General features: G+C 47.4%; 1 protein-coding gene across 1 annotated transcript in view; it reads left to right on the plus strand.

Moving 5' to 3' along the window:
- LOC119179185 (uncharacterized) overlaps positions 1-14369 on the plus strand; it is a 106655-nt gene that overhangs the window by 16674 nt on the left and 75612 nt on the right. Inside the window, exon 2 of the mRNA XM_075869307.1 lies at positions 13625-13690. Within this exon, the coding sequence (XP_075725422.1) occupies positions 13637-13690 (54 nt within the window). The 5' untranslated portion in view covers positions 13625-13636. The remainder of the gene's footprint in view (positions 1-13624; positions 13691-14369) is intronic.

A 14369-nucleotide genomic window follows, 5' to 3' on the forward strand; every position in this document is an offset into this window, starting at 1 on the left:
AACGATGATCGTCAACCAGCGAAATCCGAAAGCCCTAGAAGCCAAAAGGATCAAGACCACCACCACTGTGGTAGTGCTTTTCGACGGCATGAAGGTACCAAACTATGTCATATGCGGCATCAGCATGCTGCGCTGCACGCTCTACAAGCGCCAAACCGACGTGTGCTACGCGTGTGGAGGACTTGGTCACAGGGCCGATGTTTGCCCCAACCCCAACAAGAGGGTGTGCAGGGGCTGTGGGCTCGTGTCTCCACCCGACGATCACCAGTGCTCGCCGAAATGTGCCCTTTGTGGAGGCCCACATCCGACGGCGGACAGAACGTGTAAAGAACGCTTTCAAGTTCCTTGCGTCGTGCGACAGAAAAGACGACGGCGCCGAAAGCGCGTCAAACAGTGTCAGCAACAGCTGTCCGAAGAGGACCGGTCAAGGGATTCCATCATGGCAAGTGCTCCCAGGCAGGGGCGGTCCATCACGCCGGCTGGCCGCCGGCGCGACCGCTCCAGGGGCCGCGCTCGCACCAAAGGGCGCTCTTGCTCCCGGGCACGAATCCAGGAAGTACCTACCTGGGCGGATCGAGTCAAGCCGAAGCCAGCGGCGCCGCCACCAGAGGTAACGCAGGTACTATTGCCAGAGCATAGGGAAGACCCCAGGGTAGCTAAGTTGATCCAAGAGAATGCTTGCCTTAAGGCAGAGATTCAACAGCTTAGGGCTGACCTTGAGTCGTTCCGCAAACATTACTCCTCGCGGGGTGAGAGACAACAGATTCCCCCACCAGGGAAGTGCAGGCGCACTCGCGAAAACGTAGGGCCTCACCCCTTCAAGGGGAGTGGGATGCTGTGGAGACAGAATCCAACAGTAAGGCTCTGGAAAGCATGCAGCAACCGATTAAACAACTGGCTGATAGCATGACTACCCTACTGAAAAGGGTGTCGTCTTTTGAAGGTACACAGACAGCGCTAGCTACGGTTGCTCGCCTCCGAAAGGCCCGAACATGGCACAGTCGCCTGCAGGCGCGGTAACAGTCAACCCGACAGGAGATTTGCTGTCTCAGAACAGTAATTAGGGCGAACAGCACTAATGAACTGGTCGTGTGGCAGTGAAACTGTGCCAGTTTCAAAAGGCGCAGGGCTCCACTGCTGCACTTTATTGCTTTTCAGGCGGTCAAACCGCACGTAATTATGTTACAGGAAACTCTCGGTGATGCGATAACTTTCCCGGGCTATCGAGTCGTCTCGGTGCGCGAGCAAGGGAAGTGCAGTTTGGCAACCTTGGTCGCAAAAAAGTGCTCCTTTCATGAACACAAACTACAGCTTGGAAACAGCAAGGCTGAGGTCATTATCCTCAAAAAATCCCCAACAGCTGGCTCAAGAACAGCGTATTCCTCCTGAACGTGTACAGCTCGCCGTCGGACAAGCGGCAGGGGTTCGCTTCGATCATGGCAAAAGCGGCGGCTCTGGCCAGAGGGGCTCCCATCGTGGTAGCGGGAGACTTTAATGCTCCGCACGACGCTTGGGGATACGCCAGGCAGTCCCCCAAAGGCAACAACCTCCTAAAGGTCGTATCTAGCTGTTCTCTTGAATTGATTACGGACCCGCAATACCCGACAAGAATTGGCACATCGGTGGTCCGAGACACAACTCCAGACTTGGCGTTCGTCAAGAACGTCGCCAGAACAGGGTGGCAAAATTTGAAGAGAATCTAAGTAGCGACCACTTCATAGTGGCTATTACCCTAGCAGTCAATGCAGCTCCCCCCACGGAATTTAAAGTAACGGACTGGGATGCCTTTCGTAAATTGCGAAAGGAAGACCAGGATGAATACGACAGCTTAGACAGCCTCTTTGCAAGGCTCAAGGAGGATGCTAATTCTGCGACCAAGGTTGTCAAATTGAACCTGAGGGTTGATCGGATGGATGCACGCCTCGCGCATCTCTTAGAGGCTAAGAATTTCATCCTGTCCTGGTGGAGGACGCAAAGGCTCAATCGCCGACTTCGAAAGAAAATTGCTCAACTCAATCGCGAGATCGAAGCCTACTCCATTGAACTCTCCAAACAGCAGTGGAATGAAGTATGTTCTTCGTTGACGGACAGATGAGAGTGGGGGCCAAATGGAACCTCCGCAAACAATTACTTGATGAGTCACAGTCGAAGGGAAATCAGCGATTGGCTATTGACAAAATTATTCACAACCAAAAAGCCAAGGGAGTGTCCGAAAAGGCGCTCCTAAGAGGTTAGCGGACAGCTATCTTCCGCTGGGCCCTTCCGGCGATGCGGACTATTCGCATTACAGGGGTGGAATGGTGGCGGAGCTGGACGCACCTTTCACTGAACCTGAAACCTGTAAGGTCCTCCACAAGCTCAACGAACGCTCTGCACCGGGCCCGGATGGAATCTCAAATAAGCTCTTACGTAACTTGGATGGCAAATCCATCGAGAAGCTTACCGAGGAAGTCAACAAGATCTGGGAGACGGGGCACGTCCCCGAATCCTGGAAGACAGCTTCGGTAGCGCTTATCCCAAAGCCAGGCAAACCTCTGGCTTTGGAGAACATGCGACCCATCTCACTTACGTCCTGCGTAGGCAAGGTGGCCGAAGATGCAATTCACCATTGGGTATCCGAGTACATAGAAAGCAGAGAGCTATTTCCACACAATACGGTAGGATTCAGACCTGCACTATCCACACAGGACGTGATGCTCCTTATCAAAAGGCAAATTATTGACAACAACACCAGGGATACTAGAGGCATACTAGCTCTAGACCCAGCCAAAGCTTTTGATAATATCTCGCACAAGTTTGTGCTTGAGGCAATTTCGGTTATTGGTCTAGGACAACGGTTCCACGCATACGTTAGGTCTTTTCTCAGGGATCGCAGGGCTACCATTAAGATCGGTCAAATTCAATCTATGGAATTTACCTTGGGAGCAAGAGGCACCCCACAGGGGCCAGTTATCTCTCCTCTACTCTTCAATATTGCCTTAAAGGGCCTCTCGGAGCGACTCGTTTGGTGCGCGGGGTTAACCATGCTCTCTACGCGGACGATATCACCGTGTGGTGCATGGGAGGGTCCGACGCCGGGGTAGAGCAGGCGCTTCAAGAGGCATTAGACATCACGGAGAACTTTCTAGTCGGTTCGCGCCTGAGCCTGTCATCGGCAAAGTCTGAGGTACTACTATACAGACCTACCCGACAAAGACTGAGGAACCTCACTCCTTTAAAACAGATTCCCATAGCTTTATACACACGGGATGGGCAGAAAATACCCAGGGTGGACTCCATCAGGGTCCTTGGACTCCTGCTAGAGTCCAAGGGGGGCAACTCACGAACTATAGCCCGCATCACCTTCAAGACGGAAAACATGCTTAGGCTCATACTCAGGGTCTTGAACCGCAGGGGTGGGCTGAGCGAGAGCAATCTCCTTCGGCTCCATTATGCATTTCTCATGAGCCACATTAATTAGGTCGCTTCGGCAATGCGCTGGTCCAAAAGAGAAGAGGCAAGAATTGATACACTAATGCGCAAAAGCATAAAGCGAGTTCTAGGCTTGCCTATCCACACTAGCACCGAGAAGCTCCTACAATTGGGCATGCATAACTCCCTCTCGGAGGTGATCGAGGCCCAGCAGATGGCTCAGGTCGTGCGACTGTCGTCCTCGAGGGCTGGTAGGCGCATCCTGGAATCCATAGGCTGCGGTTCTACGGCGACTAACCAGCGTAATGTAACACTACCACCCTCGATCAGAGGCACGTTTTCGGTAGCTCCACTTCCAAGAAATGTGCACCCACAATATATTGTAGGGCGCCGCATAGCTCGGGCTCGTTCTTTAATAAAATCAGTTGCAAACAGACCGCATCTCGCGACCTTTGTCGATGCAGCCCAGTACAGGCGTTTGGATCGCTTCGCAGTGGTCTCGGTCGATCATAGTGGCACACTCCTATGCTCTGCCTCGGTTAGAAAGGTTTCGGCTATGGTGGCTAAGCAAATCGCCATCGCCATAGCAATGAAGGACCCATCGCGTCCTAATGTCTCTACAATTTGGCGTTCCGCAGCTAGGGCTTTCGCCTCGGGCTCGATCTCGTGTGAGGCAGCAGCCATCCTCGGCTGTGAGGGGGCTGCCGGGTTTCACACCATAACATGGTTCCCGGCTTACATGGGGGCCAACGTACATCCTGATGTCTCCAACGCCAATGAGTTTGCCAATGACCGTGTGCGAGGTATCGCTCACCGCGGCGGTCCCGGCGGATTCGCAGGCGGGGACGCCGGAACATACAGGGACTCGCTACTCACTTTCCATGAGATCTTGACTCATTATCATCTATATCGGAGGGCTTTTCCACTTCCTCATTCTAAACTTACGCGACTGCAATCATCGGCCTACAGGATGCTCCAAACGGGGTCTTTCCCTTCACGAGGCAGGTTCAGTCATTTTTCGCCCAACATCGAGCCGCATTGTCCGGACTGCGGAGAGGCGTATTGCTCATTACCTCATATGCTCTGGCAATGTCCTGCGTTACGTGACGCAGAGTTCAACAAAGAAGTGGACTAGGAGGAAGCCCTTAACAGCGGCGACCTCTTGGTTCAACTTTGGGCTGTCCAGAGGGCCTGCGAGAGGGCGGAGGGCCACGGTCTTCCGGTCCCTACGTGGGAGCGGCCCGCGACTGCTACGGATTCCCCCTAAATGGGGCCGTTACAACGCAGTTCCTCAGGACCTGAAAAAAGTTCTTTGTCTGTCTGTCTGTCTGTCTGTCTGTCTGTCTGTCTGTTGTCCTCATTGGAAACAATAATCAATTTGGTAGATATGTTGTACAGGTCTCCGAATGAGTTTTACATTGGTTTTCGAAAGGCAGGAACATATCTTCCAATCGACTCCCGAATGAACTTCCATCACTTTGGCCATGTTCCAAAGTGATATAGAAGTGCGTGAACCAAGCAATACGATGTCTCTTTGGTTCACTCTCCTTTCTTGTTTTTTTGCGTAAGCTTGCTTCCACAAATCCTTTAGCTATACCTTATTCTATCTGTTCCACCAATCTTTCATGACGTTTTGCCACTTTTTAGGAGCGAAGCTCCTTAAGGCGTGGGCTGTGCGTCCCCTGTATGTAGCCACCTCTCGTTCAGTTCTAAGTATTATGCTAGCCACCGCCCGATCTAAAGGGTACAGCCATATCCGTCCGTCCGTCCGTCCGTCCGTCCGTCCGTCCGTCCATCCGTCCGTCTGTCTGTCCGTCTGTCTGTCTGTCTGTCTGTCTGTCTGTCTGTCTGTCTGTCTGTCTGTCTGTCTGTCTGTCTGTCTGTCTGTCTGTCTGTCTGTCTGTCTGTCTGTCTGTCTGTCTGTCCGTCCGTCTGTTCGCCCGTCCGTCCGCCCGTCCGTCCGTCCGTCCGTCCAAAAGATGCAAGATGTTATAAACTAGACGGCGGTACGTGTAGTTGATTATGAAAGATGCGAGGTGTTATGAAATAGGAATGATGCCACATATGGCGCGTGTCATCGTTTGATATAGTGCGGCGACGTACGCTAGGGGGAGCGTTGCAATAAAATCGAGTGGGCAAAATGTACGGAGGATTCATGGTTTACCAGGTTTAGCTCCGGAGCTTCGTCCACTCATCATCATTCACTTCGTGGATATGGCGGCATTTTTTTCAGATTTCTTCAATGTTGACTTCGTGGTGATCTTCGTTATTGCCTGAAAGTCTGCAGTTTCCACTTATTTCCGCCGGCACAATAGGTAGCGGCTTATCTGGTTTGCTGTATACATAAGTTAACGTCATGTTAAGCGCCATCCCCCCCCCCCAAGGCGCTTCCCACCAAGGCGCTTGTTCAGCAATAAACTACCACTTTATTTTATTTCCTTGAATAGCTCTTTTAGACACTCCTTGTAACTTCTTCAGCGTAAGATTGGTTTTTCTGTTGGCTTTCTTGAATGTCTTCGCGTTGACACCATACATTTTGCGACATAATCCTCTTCCCGCTGTAAAGCTTGTGAATGCATGTAAGAATGCGTCTCTTTTACAGTTGTCGTTACCTTCGAGATGTACAACTCTTATCATTGCACACACGAAAACTACAATGTACAGTTCGGTCATGCTTTTCTGTGTCTTTTATAAGCATCAGGCCTGTAAAATCTACACCAGTCACTTCAAATGGTTGTCGGTGCTTTACTCTGTCAACAGGTAGGGATGATTTGTCTTGCTTAATTGGTTTAGCGTCAAATCAATGGCACTTTATAAATCCATGGTTAACCTTCTTCGCCAGCTGCATTCCTTGGAATATCCAATATTTTTTTTTAAGCTGCGACTGTGTTGCACTGACTCTTCCATGTAACGCGAGTGCATGGACATGTCGCACTGGCAGCTTTGTAGCAGCCGTCTGCTTTGGTAGCACAATTGGATGTTTTTCGTTGTATATCAGTCCACTTTGAGGCAGACAACCCATCTGCCTTATTAGTGCTTGTTCATCTTCAAAAACTTTTCTACCACAAAGAAACATTCTTGTTGTCTTAGTCGTATTGCTCTTGTTGAGTATAATATGTTCCCGTATTTTTCGACATTCCAATTTCATTATCGCCGTCCTGCATTCTTTTGTTCCTGGTAACCCAGATCGCCGATTATCCGCTTCTTTCTTATAATCTGTATGTATCTCTGAACCCAAGCTGTTGCTCTGAGCAATCTTATGTAGGTTCCATACTTCTCTCCGTCAATCACGACCGGAATTGGCGTGTACGTCTTCATTGCATAACATTCACTACTCGCTGTGTCTGCTTCTGTTTCCGTCTGTCCTGTGTTCTTGTTTTCCGTAACAAGCCACTTTGGACCGTGCTACCATAGGACCGACTGTATCGAATCTTTTGCTCTTGACCTCCGCTCCTGATATCAGCTTGGTTTTCTTCACTTGCAATGTATTTTCCACTCAAATAGCTTCGTTTTCACTTTTGCCTTTTTCACCTGATTCTCAACAAGGATTTCTCGTTTTTTTCTTTCTGGGTAGCCTACTAAGAGCAATGGTCGAGTCCGCCCAGTATTTTATAGCAGTTATATTTCTTACAAATCAGCTTCAAAGGTATTCATAAATGCCCTTTATATTCATAAATACAAATGTATTCATGGTGCCCTTTGCTCCTCGGCCACTTCTGCCATTTTACTAGTCAAGTACTCCCGGATGGCATTGTCTAACGTGGCAATACATTTTTCTCTTTCCGTGACCTTCGAGTGAGTTACTTTAATGTTGTCATTGTTACACCCTTGTTTTATTCAAGCTCTATAGTATCTCTCCTTGGAAGTTGTGCTGAGTATTTTTTCGGCACTTTAAGTTCTTGCTAAAATACTCCATCACACTCTCTTCTTTCTTTGCGTCTTGTTCAGTGCCCTTTATGCCACTGATTTCTATGTCCCAGAAATGCCTTAGCTCTGTCTTTATGTCGGTTTTGTCCATCTCAACGTAAAGTACAATAACGGCTGACCGTTTCATTACTGTTGCAGCTAACTTAGTTTTGTTTTTCTCAGTGCCAATCAACTGAATAAGGTCTCTGTCGCTGTCAGGTTCTCTTCCAGTTTTCTGGTGCCTCCGGTCATTATTTGCCAGTACTGGTCTTACCCAACAAGGATTTCAATTTCTCTGTACTCTGTACTTGTACATAAACAAGCAGCCTAATTTATTCTGTCGTCTTCGTACTTCTTCTTCAGTGTAAATGGTGGGAGTGGTGTTTTTTTGATATAACATCAACCTCAAGTGCTTCCAACGAAACCTCTTCGCCCTTTTATGAACCTACGAGTTTGACTTGAACTAAATGCATAGTCTTTTCCTCTTGTCCTCCTTCGAAAGAGCCTATGGCCAGTCTTTCTTTTTCTTTGATTGTGCAATTCAGCTCTTTGGACAAGCTCATAAGGATGAATGTTTTTGGCTGCCAGTGTCCAACAAAACCCGACAATAGCACGACCTGTTCTACCTTTTGCTAATGCCATTGCAGCCTGCAGAAAAAATGCTTGACGATTTTCTCGTGTATTGTGAGGTTGACCCTTGCTCTTACCAATTTTTGTTTTTACCTTGAATGGCCGTTTTGCACTGCACTCTGAGTTCTTTTCCTCGGCACATAGACGTTGTGTGCCTTTTCCCGCATAACTAGCACTTTATGTTTTCCTTGCATATTTTGGCGGTATGGCGAAGCCTCGTGCAACAGAAGACTCTATGAGCACCTTTAGCTTCATTTTCTTCTCTTCATATGGCATAATCTTTCTCCAGTAATCAGAATATTGGGTATTAGTCTCACAGAATATCAAATACTTTGCCGCGGTGCTCTGAAAACTAACGGTTCTTTCCTGTTGCCTACTGTCAAAGTTGTTGCCATGGCTTTTCTTGTGCTCTACCAATTATTTTCTGCATTCAACTTGGTCTTTTATATACCTCACCAAGCGCTTCACAGAATCTTCACGATGTTTAGTTGCATTCTGATTTTGATCTGAAGACCTACCGGCTGATACTTTTTGTTTCAGTTGGAACCCAAGTGCATTCCCGCAGGCAAAAATCTTTCAAATACTGGTAGTACCATCGATGCATAGGGCTTGATTTTCACGCCCAAGGATTCCAGCCCACGTGTGTGCACTTGTACCTTGTCTGACAGTCTTTTCAATCCTTCATATTCACTGCAGCTTGCTACTGTACTCAAGTTATTTAGCTCTTTTATGGCCGTTTTTATAAGCGCTTCGTATTTCCCGTATCACTGCTTGAGCATGTTCATAGCTTTCAATATTGCTGTCTGAATATTGAAGTCCCTCCATGGCAGCTGCTGCTCTCCCGGTTAGTGATGGCAGAAGGTACGTGAACTTTTTACACTCGTTTCATTCTGTTCTCAAGTGAACATCCAATTCACACTGATGCTAAAATCTCTTCCACTTCCTGCTGTTGCCAATAAACTTGATTACTTCTACCTCTGCCAGCTTCGCTGCATTTGATTGTAGCGCTTGCCGGGCATTGCCATTTGAAGTGACCAGTTCCCTCACTGGCTCGTGCCGTTCTTGTCGAAAGAGGTAGGCATTGATATTATGCAGAATGACAAACCGCTTCAGCTCGTACTCAGTAGTCCTCGCAAATGGAGCTTCGGCTGTTTCCGGCGTTATGAATTGTTCCATCTGTTCAAAAACGTTCTTTAACATTTAGAGAATGCCTCGAATCTGGCTGGCTATCAGTGATATTGCCGTAGGGTCTGCATTTAATGAATCTTATTTTCTGCTCCGCTCACTACGTGAGTTATTTGCGTCCTCAGCGTTTTTTTCTTTGAAATCACTCTCCTGTTCTTTTTGAATAATTGAGGAGACGGCTTGTCACTTGCAGATTTCAGCAGCGAATCTTCATCTATGGCTGTGTCGTCCTCCGTTTCAGTGTAGCTCTCTCTGAAAGCGGTGTCCCGCCTCGCTGCCGTAGGTTCGCACTGGGCCTCCCCTCTTGGTCCGTACCCTGTGCCCTATCCATTGTCCTGGTATTCCGTGGTCAGTGGTAAGAGGAAGAGCCGCTATCCTGTTTCACCATACCATGTCGTAGAAACGAAACGACATAAGCGTGTACTCCGTTTCATGCGAACGAACTGCACGAATCTTCTTTTTGTTGCGATAGTATTTATAATGACACTTTTGTTTGGATTTTGCCGTCGGCTTCATGCACCGTATCGGTCATCACCATCATCATCAGCCTGGCTACGTCCACTGCAGGACAAAGGCCTCTCCCATGTTCCGCCAGTTAACCCGGTCCTGTGGTTGCTGCTGCCAATTAATACCCGCAAACTTCTTAATCTCATCTGCCCACCTAACCTTCTGTCTCCCCCTAACCCGCTTCCCTTCTCTGGGAATCCAGTTAGTTACCCTTAATGACCAGCGCTTCACATGCCCGGCCCATGTCCATTTCTTCTTCTTTATTTCAACTATGATATCCTTAACCCCCGTTTGTCCCCTAATCCACTCTGTTCTCTTCTTGTTTCTTTAGGTTACACCTACCATTTTTCTTTCCATTGCTCGCTGCGACGTCCGCAATTTAAGCTGAACCCTCTTTGTGAGTCTCCAGGTTTCTGCTTCGTAGCTAAGTACCGGCAAGATACAGCTGTTATATACCTTCCTCTAATGGGATAATGGCAATCTACCTGTGATAATTTGAGAGTGCTTGCCGAATGTGCTCCACCCCATTCTTATTCTTCTAGTTACTTCAACCTCATGGTTAGGCTTTGCGGTTATTACCTGCCCTAACTAGACATAGTCTTTTACAACTTCAAGTGCACTATTACCTATCTCGAAGCGCTGTTCCTTTGCGAGGTTGTTGTACATTACTTTCGTTTTCTGCAGATTAATTTTAAGACCCACCTCTCTGCTCTCCTTGTCTAACTCCGTAATCATGAGTTGCCATTCGTCCCCTGAGATACTCAGCAATGGAATGTCATCGGCGAAGCGCAGGTTACTAAAGTACTCTCCATTAACTTTTATTCCTAACTGTTCCCATTCTAGGCTTCTGAAAACCTCCTGTAAGCACGCGCTAAATAGCATTGGGGAGATTGTGTCCCCCTGCCTTACACCCTTCTTGATTGGTATTCTGTTGCTTTCTTTATGAAGCACTATGATAGCAGTTGATCCCCTGTAGATTTCTTCCAGAATGTTTATTTATACTTCATCTACGCCCTGATTCCGCAGTGTCTGCATGACGGCTAATATTTCTGCTGAATCAAACGCCTTCTCGTAATCTATGAAGGCTATGTATAATTCTTGGTTATACTCTGAGCATTTCTCTATTACCTGATAGATAATATGAATGTGGTCAATTGTTGAGTAGCCTGTTCAAAATCCTGCTTGTTCCTTTGGTTGATTGAATTCTAATGTTTTCTTTACTCTGTTAGCAATGACCTTTGTAAATAGCTTGTACACTACAGAGAGCAAGCTGATCGGCCTGTATTTCTTCAAGTCCTTGTCATCTCCTTTCTTATGTATTAAGATGATGTTAGCGTTCTTCCAAGACTCAGGTACCCTTCCCGCCAGGAGACACCTCGTAATCAGGGTGGCTAGTATTTTCTAACACAATCTGTCCTCCATCTTTCAGCAGATCTGATGTTACCTGATCCTCACCAGCAGCTTCGCCTCTTTGCATCTTTTCCAAAGCTTTTCTGACTTCTTCTATGATTACTGGTGGGGTGTCGTCTGGGTTACTGCTAGTTCTTATAGTATTAGGGTCATGGTTGTATCGGCTACTGTACAGATCTCTGTAAAACTCCTCCACTATTTTAACTATCCTATCCATATTGGTAGTTATTTTGCCTTCTTTGTCCCTAAGTGCATACATCCTACTTTTGCCTATCCCAAGTTTCCTCTTCACTGCTTTGAAGCTTCCTCCGTTTTTCAGAGCGTGTTCAATTCTCTCCATGTTATACGTTCTTACATCGCATACTTTACGTCTATTAATCAACTTCGAAAGCTCTGCCAGTTCTATTTCGTCTGTTGTACTTGACACTTTCATGGTTTGACACTTCTTAATTAGGTTCTTCGTTTCCTGGGAAAGCTTGCCAGTGTCCTGTCTAACTACCCTGCCTCCAACTTCCACTGCACACTCCGTAATGATACTCGTCAGATTATCATTCATTGTATCTACGTTAAGGGTGGTTTCCTCACTAAGAGCCGAGTACCTGTTCTGCAGCGACACTCTGAATTCCTGTACTTTCCCTCTCAGTGCTAGCTCATTGATTGGCTTCTTGCGTATCAGTTTCTGTCGTTCCTTCTTTAAGTCTAGGCGAATTCGAGACAGTACCATTCTATGGTCCCTGCTTCGTACCTTGCCAACCACTTCCGCATCCTGCACGATTCCTGGGTGTGCGGTCGTTGTAAAGTGTATTTCGTTCTTATTTTTGCCATTAGGGCTCCTCTATGTCCACTTGTGGTTTTCTCGTTTTCGGTAGAAGGTATTCAAAATCCGCAAATTATTGCGTTCGGCGAATTCTACTAGTAGCTCTCCTCTGGCGTTTCTAGTGCCGATGCCTTAATCTCCTACTGCCTGGTCTCCAGCCTGCTTCTTCCCTACCTTTGCATTAAAGTCGCCCATTACTATAGTATACTGTGTTTTTACCTTACTCGTTGCCGATTCCACGTCTTCATAGAAGCTTTCAACTGAAGCCTCATCATGGCTGGATGTAGGAGCGTAAGCCTGTACTACGTTCATCTTGTATCTTTCATTCAGTTTAATTACAATACCTACCACCCTTCCATTATTGCTATAATATTCCTCTATGTTGCCAGCTATGTTTCTGTGAATTAGGAAGCCCACTCCCAGTTCTCTCCTGTCTGCCAAGCCCCGATAGCAAAGGACGTGCCTTTTCTGTAGCACCGTATAGGCCTCATCTGTCCTCCTAACCTCACTGAGCCCTATTATATCCCATTTAACACCCTCTAGCTCTTCGAATAGTACAGCTAGACTTCCCTCACTAGATAAGGTTCTAGCGTTAAACATTGCTAAGTTCAGGTTCCAATGGCGGCCTGTAGTCCAAAGATTCTTAACACCCTCTGCTGCGTTGCAGATCTGACCGCCGCCGTAGTCAGTTGCTTCGCAGCTGCTGAGGACTGAGAGCCGTGAGTTATTTGGCGTATCCATGTGGGAGGTAGTGGCCAGGTACTGCACGAGGGTGGCCAATCCTTCTCTGGTGAGGGAGTGCGTTCCCGGCGGTGGTTACCGGTGAGGCCGCACCTCAGGCCTCTTATTGTAGTTCCATCAACACGCGATTTTTTTTTTACCCGGTTGGGAACTTCGCGGCACCGGGCACGTGGTCCAGCTGTTGTTGTTTTCACAGATTCACACTGTTTTCTGTTCCAAAAATTTCAAATTTTCGTTTGTAATAGCAGTATTTATAGCGGTTGAACTCCTTGTATCTTTACAAACAAATAGACACCAACCTCCTAGGGCCAACATTGCCTGAATAGGCCAACATTGCCATTGTTCAGGCCAACATTGCTAAAGTTATAGGTAGATATGTTATAGGTAGATATGTGCAGAGCTCACTTACCCATGCTGCTGACATGGCCGCTCCTGCTCCCGCAGTTGGAATAATCTGTGCTTATTGGCTAAGAGGTGGAAGAGCAGTTCTGGTGGGCTTAATTCGCTGTGGAAGCTGTTTCGCCAAACCCAGCTCAAGCAGTGACAGCAGTCCGGCAACACTGAGTGTGTCTTCTGAATAAGTCTCTTTTGACGCTCTCAGTTGAATTGGGCACTCTCGGTTTTTTCTACGGCTATCTCCGGATTTTAACGACTCAATTGAGACCTGATTTGTCGTCCTGGGGTGTGTAAAAGCCGAGATACGAATCGTTGTTCTCAAAGTGGCTTTGTTCCACACAAGATGGCGGGCCCCATATGGTCATAAGGTGCGAAAAATTGCTTGTGGGTTTGTTTTCGGCGGTCAGAAACTAGTAAAATTAGCTCAGAGCCTGAAATCCTCCTTCTGCGTGATTTATTATTGTTACCAATATTCGTTGTGTTCTTTTACCTTTTCATTCAATCTTTGAGCACGAGGGGGCAGGTGCTAAAGTCCCCTGTCAACATGGCCGCCCCCATAGGGCGGGTACACGTGTTAGTCACAGTTGATTTTCGGTGAAAAAAGACCGTTTTTTCCCGCAGATTCAAGATAAGATGGTAGCGGCGAAGCTCCGGAACGTCCTAAGAAGAATCGAGGGTGGTTTTCAGGTGCGTAGTAGCTTTTTTTGCGGAATTCCTGGTTTGATTGAAGTGGAGCCAGTGGCTGCTGTTGTTAGGCCTACCCGAAGTATGAGTCGTTAATTTCTCAAGTTGTAACTGATTTGGGTGGCTAAACCGTGCTTCTCGATGTGCTCCGAAGCCTCATAAAACCATGCGAGGAAATTTAGATTATTACTCACAGTTTTGACGGAGATTTGAGGTCCGAATGCTGAACTGTTGTGAAACCGCTCAACCAACCCGGGCCCCCTGGTGGCCGAGAATGCCCTCTACATATACATGTATATATATACATATACATACCGTATATGTATACATATCTATATATATGAAAGCGCAAGAAGAAAAAAATTCTGAAAAAACGCATTGCGGCACGAGGAATCGACCGTCGGACCTCTGTGTCATGAAAGCGAGGCGTTACCCATCAGCCGCTCCCGACAACGTTCTTTATTGTTTAAACAGCAAGCTGTTTATTTCTGCCACATACCACTGCTGCGTTTTTGGCATCACAATAGTGATGGCGCAACGAGCGCACGTCGCCATATTGCGTAGCGGCACCCGCTCAAATCTTCTACGTGTACTTTGCCCGGCTTAGAAAAAAGGAGCTAAGCTCCCTCACGCACCCTTATCTCGCCGTGGCGAGGATGGCAGGATACTACGTCTTGGCTGG

This window comes from Rhipicephalus microplus, chromosome 7 (assembly GCF_043290135.1).
Source record: "Rhipicephalus microplus isolate Deutch F79 chromosome 7, USDA_Rmic, whole genome shotgun sequence".
NCBI lineage: Eukaryota > Metazoa > Arthropoda > Arachnida > Ixodida > Ixodidae > Rhipicephalus > Rhipicephalus microplus.